This window comes from Fukomys damarensis, unplaced genomic scaffold (assembly GCF_012274545.1).
Source record: "Fukomys damarensis isolate Sample0158 unplaced genomic scaffold, DMR_v1.0_HiC HiC_scaffold_16, whole genome shotgun sequence".
Classification (NCBI taxonomy): domain Eukaryota; kingdom Metazoa; phylum Chordata; class Mammalia; order Rodentia; family Bathyergidae; genus Fukomys; species Fukomys damarensis.
In genome coordinates, this window is record NW_022900928.1 from 22,734,841 (window position 1) to 22,756,528 (window position 21,688).

A 21,688-nucleotide genomic window follows, 5' to 3' on the forward strand; every position below is an offset into this window, starting at 1 on the left:
GGATTACAAGCATGCACCACCACACCTAGCTATAAACATCTACATTTATTTATTTATTTATTTATTTGGGTTTTTGAGACAGTGTCTCACTATGTAGTTGAGACTGACCTGGAACTATGTAGCCCAGGCTGTCCCCAAACTCACAGGGATCCTCCTGCCTCAGCCTTCTGAGTGCTGGGATTACAGGCATGCACCACCAAGCCCGGCTATAAACATCTACTTTTAAAAATAATCCTATCCAGACACCAATTACTTCAAGCTGCTGTTCTACTATCTTTTCCTTTCAAATGAAACGTCATGAAAGAATAGTAAGAGATATCCACTTCATCTTCCACTCATAATCCTCCCACAAACTCCACTGAAACTGCTGGCACCAAACTTTTCCTTGTTGCTAAATGCTTATAATTTCCTGATTCTTACTTGCCTTAGTAGCACTGAACACTACTGAATGATGCCTCCTAAACTGTAAGATATTTTGCTAATTTAATCCAGCCCCAACTTCCTCTGATGTGCTTTCCCATTTCCTCTCTTCTCTGTCTCTCCATCTCTCGCTCTGTCCCTGTCTCTCTCTGCCTCTCTCCCCAGAAAAGCAACCAGAAGAAAGATGGTGTTGTTTTTTTCACAATATTAATTACAAGCTATAATTATATTTTATTTGTGTTACGGTATCTATATCTATCTTCTTAACTAAAGTGTAAGCCTCCATGGGAATGTATTGGATCTGCCCTGTCTTGTATCCCCAGCATCTAGCAGGTCTTATTCAATGAATGCCTGAGCAGCCAGTCCTGGAAAATAATGTAAATTAAGCTTTATTAGCTAAATTGCAGAGGTTTATTGCCAGGTTCAAAGCAAGGGAAGAGAACTGGTTCCCTTTCTCTTCCCAACATCTCACCCCATTGTCATTTCAGTTAGGGGAAGGGGGAACTTATACTCAGGACAAAGGGCAGCTCTTTGAAAAAGAAAAAGGCATAAATTATTGCCTACCAGTCCACTATCAGATCTTTGAGACTCCAGGAGAAATTTGACCCAGGCATAAACTTAGAGCAAAAACTGAGGAAGCCAAGCTTGATTAAAGGTGAAACTAACCTTTTTCCCAGACAGTGAATGTTTCATAGACGAACTACAAAACACCTGGAAAATTAAGCCAAAGGACAAGGAAAACTACAAAGAGTAACGCTAAAATATCTTCAAAAGAGGAAGTCTCTATAGGCATTCTGAAATCCTGAAGAGCTCAGACAGCCATAATTTAGGGGGAAATCATTACTTCAGGGGTCAGAAAGCCCACATTGGGAAGGCAGGATGAAAAGCTTGAAAGGAGCAGGATGAAATCCCATCTAGTGGTGCTGCCTACTATACTCTGCCATGGAGCTTACACAGACCTGTGGAGGCAAGCGCTCCCTAGGAGTATCCTAAAGATCCGCTACCAAGCATCTAGGGCCCAGCATAAGTCAGGCCTAGAGGCGAAGCTCAATAATCATGAAAGAGTGAGAAAAAAGAACTAAGCTGGCTTCTGGCACCATCTAAGAAAGAAGTGTATGAACTGTGGTAAGTCAAGTTGTTTTTTGAAGCTTTGATTTCCTGATAGCTGACTTTTGACTTCAATTTCTGCATTTCCCTGTGGGGATTAACATTAAGACACTAGGCTTATTGTGCAGACAAAACGGTAGGAGCAGCCTCATACCAACTCAGCTTGGGGTCAAGCTAATCCATAAGCTCAATTAAGCACAATAGTGAGTTGGCTGTAGGCCACAAGTGGCCCTAGAGGCACCCTAAATGGACTTTTTTCTCCTCTGCTCAAATCCCGACTGGGTCACTCACTTAGTTTCTTTGCTTTCGACAGGCTCCTCTTCTATGTTGTTAGTGTCGCTGCTTTTATACTGCACAGGGATGTCTGTAGCTAGTGCCAAGGGCAGAAGACTAAGACCGTCCAACCATTGGGCCTCTTCCAGGGCCATCTCAGCACCGATAATGCCCAGGCAGTGCTGTAGCTCAGGCAGTGTCAATGGTCGCAGCCATGTGGCCAGTTCCTCTTTTACTGGCTGCCCACCCCACCGGGCCTGCACAAAAGGGCAGGCTGGGCACGAGGGCCCTTGATGGAACCTCTTCCTTCGGGGATGGCAATCAACATGGGAGGTGCCGCATAACAAAGAGTTGTCTGGGGGAAAAGCCTGGTCTATGGCACCTAGTAGGTCGAGCTGGAGTTGGGACTGGACCCAGGGTGTCCAGCAGTATAGCTGCTCCAGGAAGGGTAGCAAATCAAGGTGACCAACTAGCAACTCACGATACGGAGGCAGGAGACCCAGTACTGCATGCAGGTAGCGCCAAGCTGCTGGGCTGCAGTCCTGCAGCACAGCTGAGAACAGAGTTTGGAGCTCAGCTAGCAGTAGCTGCAGCACTGTAGACTGCTCCGAGTCAGTCGCTGTCATACGGAATTGACTCTGTCTTGTCTGGAAGGTCCGGGGCTTTGCTGTGCTGTCCACGCTACACACTGAGTTCCAAGAGTCCAGGGTATCCGATGATACTGCATCAAGAGACAAACCCTTGTCTTTCAGGCCCAAGAGGAGCTGGGCGTTCAGCTGCTGTCGAAGTGACCTTGCCCACAGTTCAGGCTCCAGATGCCAGTTCCAGGCTCTCTGCTTCTGGACTTGACCTGCGTGGCCCAGCCCAGAAGAGTGGGGAGGAAAAGGGCCCTCAGGCTCTGGGCAGAGTCCGTGGGGTTGGGGGGAAAAGGAGAGGACCCAGGACCAGAAAAAGGATGGATCAGAAGAGGCAGACCAGCAAAGTGCCTTTCCGGAGACCCTCAATACTTCCCTGCTGCTTGCCCAAAGACTGAGAAGCAGGCCCAGGTCAGAGGTAGGAGCCCTCCCTGCACCGGAGTTCCTCCCACCGCCCAGCCCCCTCACCTGGCCTAAGGGGTATGGGAGGCAAAGGAAGGGAAGAGGGCCAGCTCTGCTGACGGCGTTTCATTGGGCAGCGCCTGCTGGAGAAGCGGGTGCACTTAGACTCTGTCCCAGGCGCGGGATCCCCCTAGTCACAGCCACCCCCACACAGAGAGGTAGGCACACAAGGGATCACTTGACCAGGAAAGCAGGTTCACCGACGAGGGCTCACCCAGAGAACCTCTGTCGCGGAGAGGAAGCTCGAGTGGAGGCAGCGATCAGATGAAGGGGAGGAACGAGTTTTCATTCAAGGCTGCAAAGCCCCTGTCCCCTGACGGCTTCGCCCACAGGCTGAGAAGCCGGTGAGGACACAAAGCCAAAGGAGTGAAACCACGAACAGGTGGTCGGGGTGCAATGGAACCTAGAGGAGGAAGGGGCAAAGGAGTGAGCTTAAAAGAGGAAGGCGGAGGAGGTGCTCCGCAGGAGCTCGTGGGAGGGCGCCTTCCTGGGGACGGGGCAACGTCCGTCCTGGGGACCAAGGGAAGCGGATCCCGAGCCGAGGCCAGCAGCTGCTCTGCTCCCAGCTGTTAGAACGGTTAAGAGACCTTGAGGTCCCGAGCCTGGGCGTAGCGCCGCGGGGCAACCGGGATGGGGTGGGGTCGCATGTGGGCGGGGCCCGGAGAGGCCCGCGGACGACCCACAGGGTCTGAAAAGAACGACGATCTGAGGTACCGAGAACAAGTTTCATCCATGTGACTGTTTATTCACTGGTTAAACTACTGCCAGGTCCCAGTGAGGTTTGCCCTCGGGACTCACTCCCCTTTCCCCCTCGAAAATACGCAGCAGCCCCACCCCGACTCGCAGAAGAAAGCCCGAATAAGGTAAAACAAAATCTTAATCTCCAAGAGCTCCAGATCTAGATGGGGGTTGGGTATCCAGGAAAGGTTGACTTTTAAATATTCAGCTTAATGATGAAAGAAAGGGAAGGGAAGGAAAGGAAAAGGGAGGGAAGAAAAAAGAAATCCAATCTTACATCTACTATGAAATCCAGATTTGTATATCAAACTGTCTATATCATCACTTGGATAGTTGAAAAGTATCTCAAATTTTAAATCTTTGTTTGTTTTGTTTTTTTGAGACAGGGTCTCACTATGTAGCCCAGGCTGGTCTCAAATTCACAGCGATCCTCCTGTCTCAGCCTCTCTAGTGCTGGGATTAAAAGCATGTGCACCTTGCCTGGCCCTAATCTTTCATTTTTTTTTTTTTTTAAAGTAGTCTCTTGCTACATAGCTCAGGCTGGCTTTGAACTCACTGTTGTAGCCCAGGCTAGCCTCTAACTTACAGCATTTCTGCCTGAGCCACGAGCTAGAATTACAGGTGAGTTCCACTATGCCAGGTTCAAACTTTAAAACTTAAAAGGTCTAAAACCAGGGGCTTATGCTCTCTAAAACTAGGGTTCTATGCTCTCCCCCAAAAGAAAGCTGTTCCTTTCATCATCTTGCCATCTGAATAGAACAAAAAGGCAGAGGAAGGGTGAATTTGTTGTTTTTGAGCACAGACATCCATCTCCTGCCCACAGACACTGGAACCCTTGGATGGCTTCGGACTTGAACTGAATTACACACTAGCTTTCCTGGTTCTCCAGCATGTAGACAACAAACTTCTGAACCTGTGGTTGGTCCCTTGGAGGAGATTCACTAATACAAAAGATTTCTGTGGCTGTGTAACACATTATTACAAACTAAACAGCCTAACAACACAAGTGGTATTATCACAGTTCTACAGATCAGATGTCCAGCATGACTTGGCTGGGTTCTTTGCTGTGTGTATGAACAGAGTACTGAAATCAGAGTGAAGACTGTGATGGATTCTCATCTGGAAGCTCTGAGAGGTTAAAAAAAAAAAAAAATCACTTCCAAGCTCAGTCTTGTTGGCAGGTCTTAGCTCCTTGCAGCTGTAGTAGGACTGAGGTCTCTTTCCTTTCTTGGCTATCAGTCACAGGCAACTTTCATATCCAGAGGTCATCTGCCTTCGCTGCACCGTGCCCCTCTTTCTTCCAGCCAGAAAACACGCCTCAGACGCTTCTCACGCTCCACATTATTCTCATGTCCTTTTCTGCAGCCAGTCAAGGAACACTCCTGCTTTTAAGTGGCTTAAATAAGGTTCACTCAGCTAATTTTTAAGATCAAATGTGCCATGAAATGTAACAATCACAGAAGTACAGCGCGTCACATTGCTGGTCCTGGGGATAAGCACAGTGTACATACCATAGGCAGGGTATCTCAGAGACCAAGATTTTGCTTATCACACATATGTTGTAATAAAGAGACTCAAAATACAATGACTTAAACATGACAGAAGTTTATTTTTCTACCTCACATAACTATTCAAGTACTCCAGGGCTAACATGCAGTGTTTTAGTTGTTCTGCCTTGTCCCTGTCTTCAAAGTCCCAGAGGGCTCACCACTATGTCTGCTGGGGTCCATCCTAACTAGTGATATGAGAAAAGAGAAGGCATACCTTTTTGGGAAGGACAGTCTGGTAACTTCCTACATCACTCAAGTACATGGCCATACCTGGTTGTAACTAAAGCTACCAAATCTAATCTTTAGTCATAACGTACCCAGATAAAATGCAGGGGTTCTATTAGTAAAGAAAGGAGGAAGTGGATGCTAAGGGTGGACTAGTGGCTTACACTACTAGTTGAACAGCAGAGTACTGAACACTCTTTCTTCCACATGTCCTGAAGGCTTCAGTACCCTCATTTCAAAGTCCTTGCTCAAATACCACCTTATTATTGGGTCCTCCCTAGCCACCCAATAGATAATGGCAATTCTCTTCTCAACATTTTTAACCTCTTTGTCCTAAATTATTTTTTCCCACAGGACCAATCACTATCTCATATAAATATGTATTTGTTTACTATTTGTCCTGACTAGAAATATAAGCTCCATAGCAGTAGCAATCCCATAGCAGTCCGCTTAGGTGAGGCACCATGAGCAGATCAGAAAATATTCATACAGAAGATACATGAATGCATAACAATCTTCCTAGTGGGTAAGGAGACTGGCTTTGGGGTTAGACTGCCTGAAATCCTGACTTCATCTTTTGAAAATGAAGACAATAGTCTTATAGGGTGATTAGGATTAAATGAATTAATGTATATAAAATACTTAGAATAGAGCCTGGTAGATAATAGATAGTTGATACAATTGATATGTTTGGTTACCCATCTTAACATACTGGTGAACAAGAGCTCAGTAAGGGCATGAATAAGGGTATAGACAGTCCTTCCTGGGAACAGCAAGGCAGTCCTCAAGTTACATTAGGCCATAGAGGTTAAGCCTTAAAACAGAAGCTTTCCAGAAAAGGACAGAAGAGGATGCTGTTCACTAACCTCTTCTGAGCCTTCAACACTGGCTAAAAATCTAATTGTTTCTTATGGCAGTTCATTCTTTCATACTGACCAAAGAATAGTTCAAACAATCTGTACTCTCTCATTTTCCATTATCTTCTGCTTTATTCTCACATGATGGCCTCACATCTTGTTGGGGGAAAAAAAAGATGCTGTACTCTCAGGTTCTCTTGAGAAATAAGATATATGTATACTTGTACATACATATATAGAGATTTATTTTAAGGAATTGGCTCACATGTATGTGGGGGCTAGTAATTCTAAAATCTGTTGGGCAGGCCAGCATGTTGGAAACTCAAGAAGAAATTAATGCTGCAATTTTTTTAGTTTTTACAATTAGATGTCTCTTTATCTTCCAGGCCCCATTCGAAAGAATCAAAGTGAAATATGTCTAATAATTCTAGGATATCCTCAAATATCCCATCTTCTTTATTAAGTATTCTTTTTTTTTTTTTGAGACAAGGTCTCACTATGTAGTTGAGACTGACCTGAAACTATGTAGCCCAGGCTGGTCTTGAACTCACAGCGATCCTCCTGCCTCAGCCTCACGAGTGCTGGGATTACAGGCATGTGCTACAAGGCCCAGCAGTATTAATACATATTAATTGTACAAATTAATGGCTTTCACTGCTCCATTTCCACACGTGCACATAAAAAGCTTTGATCATATCTTCCCTTCCTTTTCCCACCTTCTTTCTAGATCCTAATAGTCCTTTTTCTATTTTCAGGACATCTTTTTTGCTTTCATTGTTTAGCCTTCACATAAAAGACAAAACGTAATGCTTGTCTGAGTCTGGGGCAGGAATATGGCTCAGTGGCAGAGTGCTTGCCTCCCCCATGCAAGGGTTTGGGTTTAATCCTCAGCACAAAAACAAAATTCCAAAAGCAAAATATCCTGAATATTTGTCTGAGTCTGGCTTATGTCACTTTAACATAACATCCATACTTCCATCCATTTTTCTGCAAAAGAGAGGACTTTATTCTTTTTATAGCTGAATGTTGCTTCACTGTGTACATGTACCATATTTCTTGATCCATTCTTCTGTTGATAGTTAGGCTGAGTCTATATCATACCTACTGTGAATAGTGCTACAATAACATGGGTATGAAGGTGTCTCTCTTATATTCTGATTCATTTCCTTCAGATATGTATCTAGGGTTGGTATATTTATATCATATGGTAGTTCTACTTTAAGTGCTTTGAGGGCCCTTCATGCTGTGTTCCATATTGGCTAATTTATGTTTCCACCAAAAGTGTATTAGGGTTCCTTTTGCTCTGCAACCTCACCAGCATTTTTTGTTTTTGTTTTTGTAACAGCTGTTCTAACTGGGATAACATGGACTCTCAGTGTAGTTTTGATCTGCATTTCCCTGATGACTAAAGAGATTGAGCACTTCTTCATATACTTATGTCATTTATTTCCTTTTTTATGATCTATTCAGATCATTTCTCATTTATTGTGGTTTTTAATTTTTTTTTTAGTTCTTTATATATTCTGTATCTTAATTCTGTTAAATGAAGAGTTGGCAAAGCTGTTCTCATTCTGTAAGTTTTCCCTTCATTCTGTTGTTTCCTTTGCTGTGCAGCTTTTAAATTTTAAGTACTCTCATTTATTATTTCCTTGTTTCCTGGACTTCTGGAGTCCTATTTAGGAAATTACTGCATGTGCTGATATCTTGAAGTGTTTCCTCCATGTTATCTTCTAGTAGTTTCAAAGTTTCAGATTTGCCAGGTGTGGTGGTACACACCTATAATCCTAGCACTCAGGAGGCTGAGGCTGGAGGATTGCTGTGAGTTCAAGGCCAGGCTGAACTAAATAGCGAGACCCTATCTCAAAAAGAAAGCAAATAAAAAACCCTCAACCAACAAACTAACCGAACCCAAACCCAAAGTTTCAAGTCTTCCATTAAGGTCTGTGACCCTTTTTCGATTGATTTTTCAGGAGTGAGAGAGTTTACACTTCTTCATTCCCAGCACCATTTGTTACAGAGGCTCTCCTCTCTCCAGTGGATGTCTTTGGCTCCTTTGTTGAAAATCATGTGATAGATGTATACATTTATTTGGGTCTTCTATTCTGTTCTGTTGTTCGTGGATCTGTTTTTATGCCAGTGCAATGCTGCTTTCATTATTATGGCTCTGAAGTATGTCTTGAAATCAGGTATTAAGATGACTGCAGCATAATTTTTGGCAGGGGTGGTGGTGGTAATGGGGATTGAACTCAGAACCTTGTGCTTACAAGGCGGGTGAAGTACCTCTGAGTTAAACCCCTGGACCAGTATTACTCTTTTTGCTCAGGATTGCTTTGGCTATTCTGGGTCTTGAATTTTCATACGAACTTTAGAATTGCTTTTTCTAGTTCTGTGAAAAATGGCATTGGTATTTTAATGGAGACTGCAGAGTCTGCAGATCATTTTGTGCAGTATGCCCACTTTAACAATATTAATTCTCCCAATCCATGAACATAGGAAGTCTTTCCACTCTTTAGTGTCTTTTTTTTTTTTTTTTGTAGATTGAACCCAGCAACTGTGGATTGAGTACATCTCCACAACTTTTAAAATTTTTAGACAGGATCTCTTACTCTCTAAGCTACTAAATTACCCAGACTGGGATCCATCTTGCAATCTCCCTGTCTCAGCCTCCCAGAGTGCTGGGATCACAGATGTGTCACCGCATTATTTTAGTATCTTAATTTCTTTCCTCAGTGTTTTGCACTTTTTCTTTTAGGTCTTTTGCCTACTTAAGTAGGTTTATTCTTTGGTTACCCTCTTAAAAACATTTTTTTGGGGGGGCAGCTATTGTAGGTGAGACGGTTTTCCTAATTTTTTTTTCAGTGAATTCACTATTGGTTTATAGAGAAGCTAAAGTTTTATATGTTGATTTTTTTTATCCTGCTACTTTATTGTATTAGCTTTAAATATCTTTTGGTGGAATGACTTACAATTTTTTATGCATAGAATATTATCTGCACGCAGGAATAGTTTGCTTTCTTTTGTTTCTATTTGTAGGCCTCTTATTACTTTCTTTTGCTTGATTGCTCTAGCTAGAATTTCTAGTACCCAGTACCATAAGAGTGCTGAGTGGACACTCCTGCTTCTGATCTTTTTTTTGTTGTTGTTTTTTTGAGACAGGGTCTCACTATGTAGTTGAAACTGACCTGGAACTCACTATGTAGCCCAGGCTGGTCTCTAACTCACAGCAATCCTCCTGCCTCAGCCTCCCAAGTGTTGGGATTACAGGTGTGCATCATCATGCCTGGATTTTGCTTCTGATCTTAAGAGGAAATATTTTCAGTTTTCCCTCAATTTAGTATGTTGTTGACTAAATTTGTCATATATAGCCTGCATTACGTTGAAGTATAATCTTTCTATTCCTAATTTAGTCATGGCTTTTATCATTAAGGGACACTAAATTAATGTTAGTGTCTTGAGATTATCTTCTTTTCTAGGAAATGTTTTGCTTTTAAGGTCTCAACTGGTTAGATGAAGCTTACCTACACTATCAAGGCTAATCTTTCTTTAAAGTCAACTAATTATAAGCATTAGCCACATCTATAGAATACTTTCACAATAACACCTAGATTAGTTATTAAATAATTAATAGTACATAATGGTACTATATCTAATTTAGCCAAGTTTACACACAAAACCAAGGGTCACATAAACTATTTAAAAATAATTTTCAGCTAGGCATGTTGGCAAATGCCTGTAATCCCAGCACTCTGGAAAGCTGAAACAGGAGGATTTCAAATTCAAGGCCAGCCTGGGCAACTTAATAAAACCTTGTCCAAAATTAAAAAACAAACAAGGCTAAGGATGTGAGGATGTACCTCGGTGTTCCCTGGGTTCAACCCACATCACTGAAAAAAACAAAGTGTCATCTAAACAAAAACATTAAGAAAGGAAGGCAGTCCATCCTTCTGTCTTTTGTTCAAACAATTCTAAATTTTCCTTTGGATCTCAGCTTAAAAATCAGTTCCTCAGGGATATGAGGGAGGAAAACCTTGAGAAAAGGTTAAAGATAAGTCCAGAGAGGGCACTGGGGACCTGATTAGAAAAAGGCTCAGTTGTGATACTAAGGAGTCTGACTATCACAGAAGCCATTAAGTAGATGAGCTTCATGATTACTATTTTATAAGAACCATTTTTGGTGAGCATAGAAAATGAATTGGTAGGTATCTCTCAATAGCTGTTGTCCTCCTCTTCCTTAGAAACAGACTCCCAATCTTTAGCTGGGCAAGGGGCTGATGAGTACAGATTGTATTTCCCAGTCTCTCCTGTAACAGTCTAGCCATATGACAAATTTGTGATGTGCAACTTCCAGCATGTCTTTAAAGGGAGAAGTGCACATCCCTTTCCCACAAATCCCTAGCCCATTTTGTTCTTCGGACTGTTTATTTGATGAAGAAAACGCCACCCTTGGTCAAAGGATGAGAACCATACTCCATCTACAACCATCAAAAAGCTGCTAAGAACCCTGGTTCTCAGATGACTGTGAAGTCACTGCACCAGCTTTAGAATTTTACTTGAAAGAGAAAAAGTTTGTGTCTAATATTTGTGTCTTTGTTACATGTAACTGAACTAAATCCCAACTAACAAGAGTCCAGGTTCAAGATAAAAAGTGTTAGGAGACTGCTGTAGCCTGTGAAAGAACTGGTAAGAAGCAGGAATGGTGGCACATGCTTGTAATTATAGGATTTGGGAGGCTGAAGCAGAACTGCTACAAGTTTGAGGCCAGACTGGGCTATCCAGTGAATTCAAGGCCAGGCTGAACAACACAGATGCTATCTTAAAAACAAAACTGATAAAAGTTTAATTAAGTCAGTGATAATAGAGATGGAGAGAAAGGATTCAATATTTAAGCACAGGATTTAGAAACAGTGAAGTCAGGTATGGTAGCCATACATACAACTGTAATCCCAGCATTCTTGGAGATTGAGGCAGGACAAAGTTGGAGCCCAGACTGGGCAATTTAGTGTCTTAGTGAAACCTTGTCTCAAAACAAACAAACTGGGAATTTAACTCCATACTGATATAGGGGAAATAATATAACTCCTAACTTGACAGATGTCAGATATGCTGAGTTTGTGTTTCCCAAAATCAAAGATGAATTCTCAGGAACAATGGAGGTTGAGTAGGAAACTTATTGAGATAGCTCCTGATAGGTGGGTACTTGAAACGGGGTTGTCCATGAGCCCACTTCTCTAAGTTTCATAGAGCAAAATCACAAAGTGGATACAATGTGGGTCAAAACTATGATCAACCAGTAAGATTACAAGTATAGCCACTTAAATAATAATACTGATCCAATGGGGAAGCAGGTCACACAGCAAGTGTACACAGCAAGAACAAAGACCTTTTAAGGAAGGGATGGATCGGGAAGTCCTGGTCATCCACCTGAGTGACTGATGTCTATACTTTATTGGACTAGGTGATACCAATTATAGTACAATATTCCATTTATTGCTTATCCCTTGGGGAAGTAGGCCTGGTCATTCTGTCTTTATTCTGAGGCCTGGGTTTTGACAGATGTGCCTCTAGCCAGTTGTAATTTGTTCTCATGCACTGACTCCCTCAACGGCCTTGCCCTGCCTGCCTGCCTATATTTCTACCTAACCTAGCTGTCTATAATATGAAGCTCCTGGGTTCAATCCCCGGTACCACAATACAAAGTGAAAACTATAATGCTATAAAATGAATTGCTGAAGATGGGGCCTTTTAGATATTAACTTATCCGTATAAAGGTAAATCTGAGTCATTAGTAATTAAAACTTAAGAGGGTATAAAACCATCCTAGAAAAGTTAGAGTGAGAAAAAACAGGACCTAGAGAAACTTTTAGGTTTGAAAACTAGGGAAAGGGTAAGCCTTCTAAGAAGGTTAAGAAGCTGTAGTAAGAGACAATAAAACCACGAGCGGAATCAAGGCCACCAATGGCCTCAATGATGAGGAACTAGAAAATAGCACCAAATGCCACTCAGAAGTAAGCCAAGGACTAAGAAATAACCGCTAGGGGTTCAGGGATATAAGGTCACAACTAAGCTGACCATGGTAAAAACTATTTTAAGACAATAAAGGCTATATAATTCAAAATGGACTGGGGTGAATGGAAAAAGGAGAGTGGCTTGAAAAATGGGAGCCAAAGTATCTGTTTTTGAAAGGCTTAGCTGGATTACAGAAAAGATGGGTGACTGGAGGGGAAATAAAGTACAATGGTTTGTTGTTACAAGGGAGTTGTTAACATGTCTAAGCCCGACATTTAGTAAAGTAGGAGGAAGTGAGGCATCCTCAAACAGGAAAAGACTAAGACTCAGAGCATAAGAATAGGCACTGGCATTAGAGGATTCATTGTTTCGACAGGAAGGAGGGAAAGAGGTGAGAATGATGCAGATGTATGTGGATTAATAAGTAGTAGGATACACAGCTTCTGCTTTCATCTATAAATAGGGTTACCCACAGAAAGAATGCTAGGATGTTATAGTTTGAAATGGTCTTTACAGGGAGTATCAAACAGCAGAAAAAGCCAGTGGGCTTATAGGAGCTGAGACTCCATTTGAAGTTGATAACTATGGATTCATAGTGATATATATTTGTTCAATATTGGTTTCTATTTAGCTGTTCAAATACAGGCATACATATTTAATTTTTAGGATCCAAAAAAATGAAAAGCAAGAGAATTCACCTTGTTGAAAGAAAACCACCAGTTTAAATTGTCTGAAAAAAAAGTTGAAAAGAGATAGCTTGAATGCTACAGTGAAATCAATAAGTAATAAAGGCAACAGTTCAACAAAGAAAAAATGAATAGAAATATGACCAATGAATATGATGTGACAGTGTTTTGAAGATGGGAGTAGTTTGGGGGTGATGGCAATAACCAAGATACAACTAAGAGAGTAGGTGGCTCCATGTGTCATGGTGATGACAGAATAGACCGAAGGCCCACAAAAGGGTAGCTTGCTGGTAGTGAGGGCTTGGCTCAAGCTGGAGATTTTAAATATCCCATGGCATTCATTATATAACTGTTTTTCTTTAGTAGCTTAGATGGAGAAAAGATAAAACAGTGATACAAAAAGGAGGCTAATGCGAAGAAAATCAACTGGGGTGATAGATCATTCAGGCTGCTGAGTACAGAAGTAATCCCCACAAAAGGGAAGGCAATAATGAGGAAAGAATACAGAAGCTGCAGCTGGGCATGGTGGCATATTACTGTAATCCCAGCACTTAGGCTGAGGCAGGAGGATTGCTATGAGTTTGAGGCCAGCCTAGACTACATAGTAAGTTCAAGTCCAGCCTGAACTACACAGGGAGACCTTACCTCAAAAAACGAGCAAGCAAAAAGAAAAAAATATGCAAAAATGAAAACATGGAAATAAAGTGTTTGTAAATGGTGAGGGGAGGAGGGGTGAAGGGAGGGCAGGGACAAGGGGAAAAAATGAGAACCAAGACCTGTCATGTAAAGGTACAAGATCCAAGAAATGAATGTAACTGTACTGTGTACCTAGAATGTACCAATAAACTCAATAAAAAGAAAAAAAAACCCAAACAAACAAACAAGCAAGCAAACAAACAAGAACATAGAGGCTAGAATTATAAGTCACTGGAGTATAGTGAGAATAATGTCAGGGACAGGGTGGAAAGCTGGAATTACAGGATTTTAGATAGTAGTCAGTGATGCATTAAGGTAGCGTTAAAAAGGAGCCACAGATTTTTAATTTTATTTTTTTAATAAACACCACTACCTACTTTTCCCTTAGATTTATCTTGCCCAGATTTGACAGTACTGTAGTTTCCGCATTCTTGATTGCCCCTGAAGAACTGCTTCTTCCTTATTTAAATAAGCATTTTAATGTTGATCCCAGGAAGACTAAGAAACTAACTTGGGGAAATGGCTGCAAATATAGAACACCTCCAGTTCTTAGAGGTTTTATATGTGTTCTGTGACCACTGACTTCCTAAGAAGCAATGCCTAAAAAAACCAAAGGTTTCTTTGAGGTTTGGTTTTTTCCCCCCTTCTGTTGTTGACATCACCTTCTTGCCCTATATCCAATAGAACTCTTTTTCTAAGACACAGTCCAGGAAAAAATAGTTTTATGCCAATGCATACTTGGCCATTTAAGACAGAAAAACTCAAAGAAAGCCAGAGAGATCTCTCATTATTTTATCGGTCATCTGAACAGCAACTAGCTTCATGTTTGTACTACCAACTTGTAAATTGTACCCACAGTCCCTGCTCTAATCACGTGCCTGGAAAACTGAGGCTATCCTTCTAGATGCAAAAGGCAATTGCTCAGCTGCTGGAGTGAAGCCAGCAAATACGAACTAAATGACATAACAAAGGATGGTGCTAATAAAACCATCAAAAAGGTTCCCAACTCATAATATAAACCAAACAGCAAAAACTGGGTTTATTGCTTCCAGAAAAGGAGCAACAGTACCCAGCTTTCTGGCAATCCCTCAATCTCTCTGTCCAGGCTTCACCAAGCCCAAGATCCACTGGGTCCTTCCAGTACCTTCCCTCCTGGGGTTAGGGTTGGCTAGCTGCCTGGTGGTGAGACTGTGGGCTGTTCTGCAGTAACACCTGGCACAGCTGAGGCGGCCTCATAGTCTGCGATGCGGCGCTGTACCAGGGCAGGCATGAGCTGCACGTAAGCGGCCATGAGGCGGTGGTTGGAATGTATCAGCTTTCCAGCACAACTGTGCAGGCAGGCCTCCTGAAAAGAAAACAAGGTGGAAGTAGAGTTCAAAAGTGTCCTTTCAATCCCGCTCCTTCCTTCCCCATTCCCAATCTAGGATTGTGGTCACGGAAAAGCCAGGGTCAGAGGTGGTGGAACTGAGGGGATGAGGCAACACTCCATCGTTAGTTCTTGGAATCGAGGACGACCTCACTACACAGACCCCCACCTCCTCAGCGTCCAGAGCTCGGTGGTGCAGGCTGGGCACACAGCGCTGGAAACAGAGTTCTGTCATCCGATTGTACACCAACAGGAAGTCTCGCAACTGGGAGAGAAGGGGATCAAGAACTCAGCTATAAGATTCACTCCACCCTTCAAGGCCACGCCGCCGACGTTTCCCAGTACCGCGCACCACAGCCCATGTCCCCAGCTCTAGAATCGCTGGCCTTTTGGGGTTTTCGCTGTAGAAATGTTTGGCCTTGAAACGACTCAACTCTCACTTACGTTTCTCAATTGCTGCTGCTGCTGCTCCATAACGCAGCCAGGCGCGACACGTCACTTCCGTTACAGTTTATCCATACCGCCCCGGAAATAATCTCTCCGCTTTCTAAGGATTGACAGCTTGGTTCCAAAATTTCCCTGCCCAATTCTGTATGTCACTTCCGCCCTTAGAATCTGCGACGTGGCCGACTTCTTCTGCCCGGAGAGGACGTCACTTCCGCCAAGTCCCTGACCTGCTGGTAGGATCGCGACGGGAACTGGAGCCCGAGGTCCCCGTGCGGTCCGGGCCTGGCGCCCTGAGGGGAAGAACGGCCCGGCCCAGGTAAGAGGGACTTACTTGGGTAAGCGGAAGTTGAACTCACGAAACTGTCCCTAGGGCTAAATGCCCCTGAGCCTTGGGTAAGGATGAGGACACACCTGATGCCCAGGTGTATGGGGGCGGGGAGGGAGCAGGGACTTACACACCTGGAAGACGTAACCGACTTTGGAAGGAAAAGCCCAGATTCTGGGAAAGAGGCTTTTATCAGACACCGGGAACATACACCAATTGATTCAACTAAGGCCTACTGGGGAGGGCTCTGGAAAGAGGAGGTGCTTGAGATGAAGGAGGGGGAGACCGCCCGAGGAACGGAGGTAGGGACACCAAGGAATGTGGAAGGCCAAGCACTGGAGAACATACTTGAATGCTGGGTGAGCATATGAGCCTCAGAAAGGGGCTGGTCTCCTGGTGCGAGTAAACACACCTGCTTTGGGATAAGTTCCAAGACAGCACAGATTTTATCCCTTGTTCATTGCTCTAGTCCCATTGCCTTAGTGCCTGACACGGTAGGCACTCACTAATATTAGTTGAATGCGTGAATGCATGAATGATTGCTAAAGCTGGGGTTGGAGGTGGCAAGACACCTGAGGCTTAGATGTGCAAGTGTAGAAATACACACTCTGGAGGGGAGAAATACATATATCTGAGGAAAGAAGTGGTGGCTGAGCCCCAGGGACACTCAAGTCCCGGGACAACCTCTGAAGCCTTAGAAACAGCAGGGGAGGCCTCCCTCTTCTGGAGTGCTGGCCAGTTTCCAGAACTGTTTTGTGCTTTGCAGGGTGCTGGGGTGGAGACTGCCCCTTCCCTAGCCATGACGGACGGGATCCTAGGGAAGGCAGCCACAATGGAGATCCCTATCCATGGGAATGGTGAAGCTGGGCAGCTTCCTGAAGATGACGGGCTGGAGCAGGTGCTTCTTTTTGATGCCCCGCCCCAATCCCATTCCCGAAGTCATCCACTAAGCTATCCAATTCCCTACATTCGTTTTGCAAAAATTTCACTTGCTTCTGTGGTAACCACTGTTTGTGCTCCCCTCCTCTCTCCCTGTCTCTCTCTCCCCAATCTAAGCTTGTTCCCACCCTCAAAATGTTTCAGTTGCCCTTATGTTCCTGAAGTACCCGCTTCCCCCTCTCTCTGGCCTCTAGGACCTCCAACAGGTGATGGTATCAGGACCCAACCTCAATGAAACCAGCATTGTATCTGGTGGCTATGGGGGCTCCGGTGATGGACTCATCCCCACAGGTGTGAATGATCACACACAGAAGGTTTGAGGGGAGAAGGGGACTGGGATGGTTTGGAGGAGCATAGGATACATCTAGGAACAACTTAATCATGTCTAGAGATTTTGAGAACTTCTACTAGTATGAACCCCATGGACTGTCTCCATGGCCCAACCCATGGCCAGCACCCAGGGTTATCCTTCTGCTTCTTTCTTTCCTTAATCCCTGAGATGGCCATTTTTCTTTTTTCTGCTTCCACCACCTGGGCCCAGTTAATACAGTACCACTAGTTCCACAGGAGTTGTCCCATTGGAGCTTGAGACTGATTTGGAACTTTGTGAGGCTTCCCACCATTGTTTTAGAGAAACAAACAACCCTGAATCTCCTAGACTAGGGTTTTCTAGGGGAACATCAATCGGGTTTACTATTATCAGCACCCACCATCTCCCCTGAAACTTAGCATACTTTTTTGTTTCCTCTGAATCTGTTTACCAGCAACCCCCCACTCCCCACCACAAGAAGGCTAAATATTTATTGGGATTTGGTTTCAGAGCACAAGATCCTAATTTCTCCTAGGGTAGTTAGTAGGACAGTCTTAACTCTTTCTGCCTTTTCCCCGGGGAAATCATTTCATGTGCTCAGGTGCTAGGTAGGAAATAGGGGTGGGGCCGCAGAGGTGTCTGGTTGTATATGAGAGAGGCTGGTGTCAAGAACTTGGTCCTTTAGGATCTGGCCGCCATCCATCTCACAGCACCACTCCTGCTGGCCCTGGAGATGAGGTAGCCCGGGGCATCGCTGGAGAGAAGTTTGACATCGTCAAGAAATGGGGCATCAACACATATAAGGTGGGATTTAAGCACCTCTCCCTTTCTCAAAATTCCCCCTGGGTAACTTTTTGCCTTTTCTCCAGATCCTCATAGCTCATCTATGGCTGAGACTAGGAGACTGGGGTGCTGGAGTAGGTACTTACTGGTCGGGGGACAGGGTCTAGGATCTCTGACCTATTCCTCCACCTCCCAATCAGTGCACAAAACAACTATTATCAGAGCGATTTGGCCGAGGCTCTCGGACTGTGGACCTGGAGCTAGAGCTGCAGATTGAGTTGCTCCGTGAGACGAAGCGCAAGTATGAAAGTGTCCTGCAGCTGGGCCGGGCACTGACAGCCCATCTCTACAGCCTGCTGCAGACCCAGCATGCACTAGGTGACGCCTTTGCTGATCTCAGCCAGAAGTCCCCAGAGCTTCAGGTGCCTTGGCCAGAGCAAAGTGGTGGGGGACTGGGCCCGGGCCCTTCGAAGCAGTCACTCCTCAGACTCCCTCCCTCCTTCCTTCCCTCCCTCCTGCAGCCCACAGGGAGAAACCCCTGGAGGGTGGGCCCAGTCTGCCCCTGGCAGCACGCACATACATGTGAAGGCAATCTAAGGGTTTGTACAGAGGTCTAGAAGTTGGAGGGAGTGGGGGTGGGGGAGGGAGCACACTAGGTGTCTTAACAATAACCCTTCTCTGCATTGTTGAGAATACTTCTGGTACTAGGGCTAATCAGAGCCCCTCCCCTGCCAGCTACGCTAGCTCTCTATTTCAGTCTGTTGAACTTATCTGAGAACGCCCATGCCCGACATTCCTACCCTAGGATCCCCAGGGAGGCCAAACTAGCTTCCTGGCTAAGAGAGCTTTGCTTAGAGTCAATCCTTGGTTGCTTTAGTTTTGATGTCAGTTTTCTCTCCAGGAAGGAGGAGAATGGAGGGAGTCTTATTCAAGGCCTGTCCTTCCCTTCTGCCCTCAGGAAGAATTTGGCTACAATGCAGAGACGCAGAAGCTTCTGTGCAAGAACGGGGAGACGCTGCTAGGGGCTGTGAACTTCTTTGTTTCTAGCATCAACACATTGGTCACCAAGACCATGGAAGACACACTCATGACTGTCAAACAGTATGAGGCTGCCAGGTGTGGGACTGCTAGGGCCTAAGGTTTGGGAAGTCGGCTGATACGGGTGGAAATTTGGGCATTAGGGGCAATTCAAGAAAGAAAGGAGAATTTGTGTTGGAAAAAAAGGGGTGGAGACCTGCCTTTATCACCCCCTCCCCAGGCTGGAATATGATGCCTACCGAACAGACTTAGAGGAGCTGAGCCTAGGCCCCCGAGATGCAGGGACACGTGGTCGACTTGAGAGCGCCCAGGCCACTTTCCAGGCCCATCGGGACAAGTATGAGAAGCTGCGGGGAGATGTGGCCATCAAGCTCAAGTTCCTGGAAGAAAACAAGGTGCCAACCCCAACCCCTTGATTCTAAACCGCCTTCCCGTCTGACAGTAACTTTCCCCTGACACCCTCCTCATTATCAGAGGGGGACATGCAGCTCTGGCCCACTGAACCCTTGAGCATTTTTCAGGTCTCTCTCCTTCCAATCCCTGGCCCTTTTCTCTTGGCGGATTTCCCAGAAACATAAATGGGAAAAATCATACCCTTAGCTGGGGTACCAGATCATAGGCCCAGAAAAATCAAGTCAGGTTTTTTTTTTCCATCAGAGTGACCCTTCTCCTTTGTTTCCCTGGGTGGGGTGTTCAGCCCTCACCCCCAAAGCACACACACAGCAGAGTCCACATACCCCTGATCTATACTCAGGCTCAGAGCTCTCTAAAAGGGCACCTGAGTCCAGCCTTAGCTGACCCTGCTGGACCCCCAGATCAAGGTGATGCACAAGCAGCTGCTGCTCTTCCACAACGCTGTATCTGCCTACTTTGCTGGGAACCAGAAACAACTGGAGCAGACCCTACAGCAATTCAACATCAAGCTGCGGCCTCCAGGAGCTGAGAAGCCCTCCTGGCTAGAGGAGCAGTGAGCTACTTCCAGCCCATCTTAGCTATCAAGAAGGACACTGGGAAGGGCAGCCCCAGGGTGGAGGAGATTGGACATGGGACATCCCTTGCCATTTGCCCTGTGGCTTGGGCTCCTTTTCCCTGGCTGGGATCTGACATGAGTTTTGCCCATACTGTTGTGGTATGAAGAGGACCTGTAGGCCCAGAAGCTGCTGCCCTGTCCTTCATTTTTCTGGCCACTGGGCTTCACTCCCAGATCTTTTCCTTCCACTCAACAGCCAAAGGCTATGACAGAACCACTCCTTGGCCAGTGGCATCACTCCTCAGGCCTATCCCCAGCTCCTGGGGTGTGCCCCCTGACCAATGACAGCCTCAAAAGGCCTTGTCAGCCAATGGCAGCTCTTCTTGGGCTCTCTTGGGCCAATGATGTTGCCTCCAGTACCCTTTGTTCCTCCTCTATGCGTGCCCATTGCAGAGAAGGGGACTGGGACCAAAGGGGTGGGGATGATGGGGAGTTCCATTTCTGGCTGGCATCTGAATGGGCCTCCTCTCACCCACCCACCCAGTTTAATTGTGCTTAGAACCCAAAAGAGTGGGATCTAGCACTAGGAATAAACCTTTCATAAAAGCAGGCCCAGTGAGGTCAATTTGTGGGGGACTACAGGAGGGTGGTCTGGGTGGACTAAGTCTGTACACCCAAATCCTATGAAGTCAAGAGAGCTGGGCCCAGGAATCTAAAATCACGGGTTTCAGAAACAGTCTGATGACTCGATCCCCCTCAACCCCAACTGGAGCCAAAACTTTATCTGCCCTACAGGTCAACACCAAGAGAGCTGTGGATCTTAAGAGCACAAGATCCAGAGGGAGTTGGGCTTGCGGACCTTCATCGTTCATTGACTCTTAACAGCAAATATTTACTGAGTGCTTTTATTTGCCAGGCACTGCGTTAGACCCTGGGGAAACATCAGTGAAAAAAACATAGTCCCTGCCCACAGTGTTTAAGGCCTAGTTGAGGATAGAGACAAGTAACCAGGCAACTGCAATACAGTGATAACTACTAGGATGCAGAAGCACAGTGTGCTAAGGGAGCACAGAGGAGGGGCACCTAGATTAGCTGGGTAGAGATGAGGGTGTCAACTTGGAAGTCGAGACTGGAAGATTGGGTAGATGACAGCCAGTCTGGACAATATGTGAAGACTGAGTAGGAATTCAGTTTGGAATTAAAAGTGAGGGGGGCATAATAAGAGGAAGACTGCAGGCTAGTTAAGCACTTTTGCCTTTGGGAGAAAGGGAGCTAGAAAATCTTGTTAGCAGTGGTGTGACACCATAGAAGAAATCTAAGGTTGAGAAAATAGTCCCAAGGCTTAATAGTATGGTACAGACCCCAGTTCCTTCATCTTGGGGACTCTATCGGCCTTTGCTCCTAACTTCCAACACAAACCCTGCCTGAAGCTCCTCAAACACAAGAGCATCCAAGTGGTGGTTGCCAGAACTCGGGTGGATGAGATTGAGGCAGTGCCTCTGGTTCCTGCTTCATTTGGGTGTCGAGCCCAAATTCAAACCTCATGAAAAATCACCAGAGCACTTTGCTTTCATCAGGGTCCAAGTGTCATCACATCCATTGTACCTCGGCCAAAGAGACTGGACTTTTGCAGTATTTCCATCTCTGGAGGGCTGAGGAAAGTAGGCAGCCAGTCAGCAGATTCTCATAGCATTGGGATGCACCGAAGCCTGACTTTACTCCTGTCCTGGACACTGCAATTCCAGGCAGGCTCCCAGGGCTTTGGTTAGCCTGCAGTCATCTGACTGGAACTGGATTTTAAAAATTGGGGTCCTCATATAAGGCTAGTAGGGCTTTTTTTTTTTTTTTTTTTTAT

At 45.0% G+C, this 21,688-nt stretch overlaps 3 protein-coding genes across 6 annotated transcripts in view; 1 reads left to right on the forward strand and 2 right to left on the reverse strand.

Annotated features, from left to right (window-relative positions):
* Dnhd1 (dynein heavy chain domain 1) overlaps positions 1 to 3,518 on the reverse strand; it is a 65,656-nt gene extending 62,138 nt beyond the window's left edge. The window contains exons 1-3 of the mRNA XM_010644289.2: positions 3,112 to 3,518; positions 2,904 to 2,977; positions 1,819 to 2,650 (exon numbers count right to left, since the gene is read on the reverse strand). Of these exons, the coding sequence (XP_010642591.2) occupies positions 1,819 to 2,650; positions 2,904 to 2,967 (896 nt within the window). The 5' untranslated portion in view covers positions 2,968 to 2,977; positions 3,112 to 3,518. The remainder of the gene's footprint in view (positions 1 to 1,818; positions 2,651 to 2,903; positions 2,978 to 3,111) is intronic.
* A 174-nt stretch (positions 3,519 to 3,692) lies between these two features.
* Positions 3,693 to 21,676, forward strand: Arfip2 (ADP ribosylation factor interacting protein 2). Of its 4 annotated transcripts, none has more exons than XM_010644249.3 (9): positions 3,693 to 3,760; positions 15,634 to 15,784; positions 16,560 to 16,691; positions 16,927 to 17,023; positions 17,728 to 17,846; positions 18,026 to 18,247; positions 18,784 to 18,941; positions 19,084 to 19,258; positions 20,629 to 21,676. In XM_010644249.3, the coding sequence occupies exons 3-9, from the start codon at positions 16,593 to 16,595 to the stop codon at positions 20,713 to 20,715; spliced, it is 957 nt and encodes a 318-aa protein (XP_010642551.1). In that variant the 5' UTR covers positions 3,693 to 3,760; positions 15,634 to 15,784; positions 16,560 to 16,592; the 3' UTR covers positions 20,716 to 21,676. The 4 variants fall into 4 exon arrangements, with proteins under 4 accessions (XP_010642551.1, XP_010642549.1, XP_010642550.1 ...); XM_010644247.1 differs by lacking the exon at positions 20,629 to 21,676 and adding an exon at positions 19,618 to 20,442; XM_010644248.1 differs by lacking the exon at positions 20,629 to 21,676 and adding an exon at positions 19,679 to 20,442.
* Timm10b (translocase of inner mitochondrial membrane 10B) lies at positions 13,798 to 15,563 on the reverse strand. The gene is made up of 3 exons (XM_010644251.2): positions 15,466 to 15,563; positions 15,191 to 15,286; positions 13,798 to 15,000 (listed from the first exon to the last, which is right to left on the reverse strand). Exons 1-3 carry the CDS (start codon positions 15,493 to 15,495, stop codon positions 14,824 to 14,826), a joined length of 303 nt encoding a protein of 100 aa, XP_010642553.1. The 5' UTR covers positions 15,496 to 15,563; the 3' UTR covers positions 13,798 to 14,823.
* Positions 21,677 to 21,688: the final 12 nt, after the last annotated feature.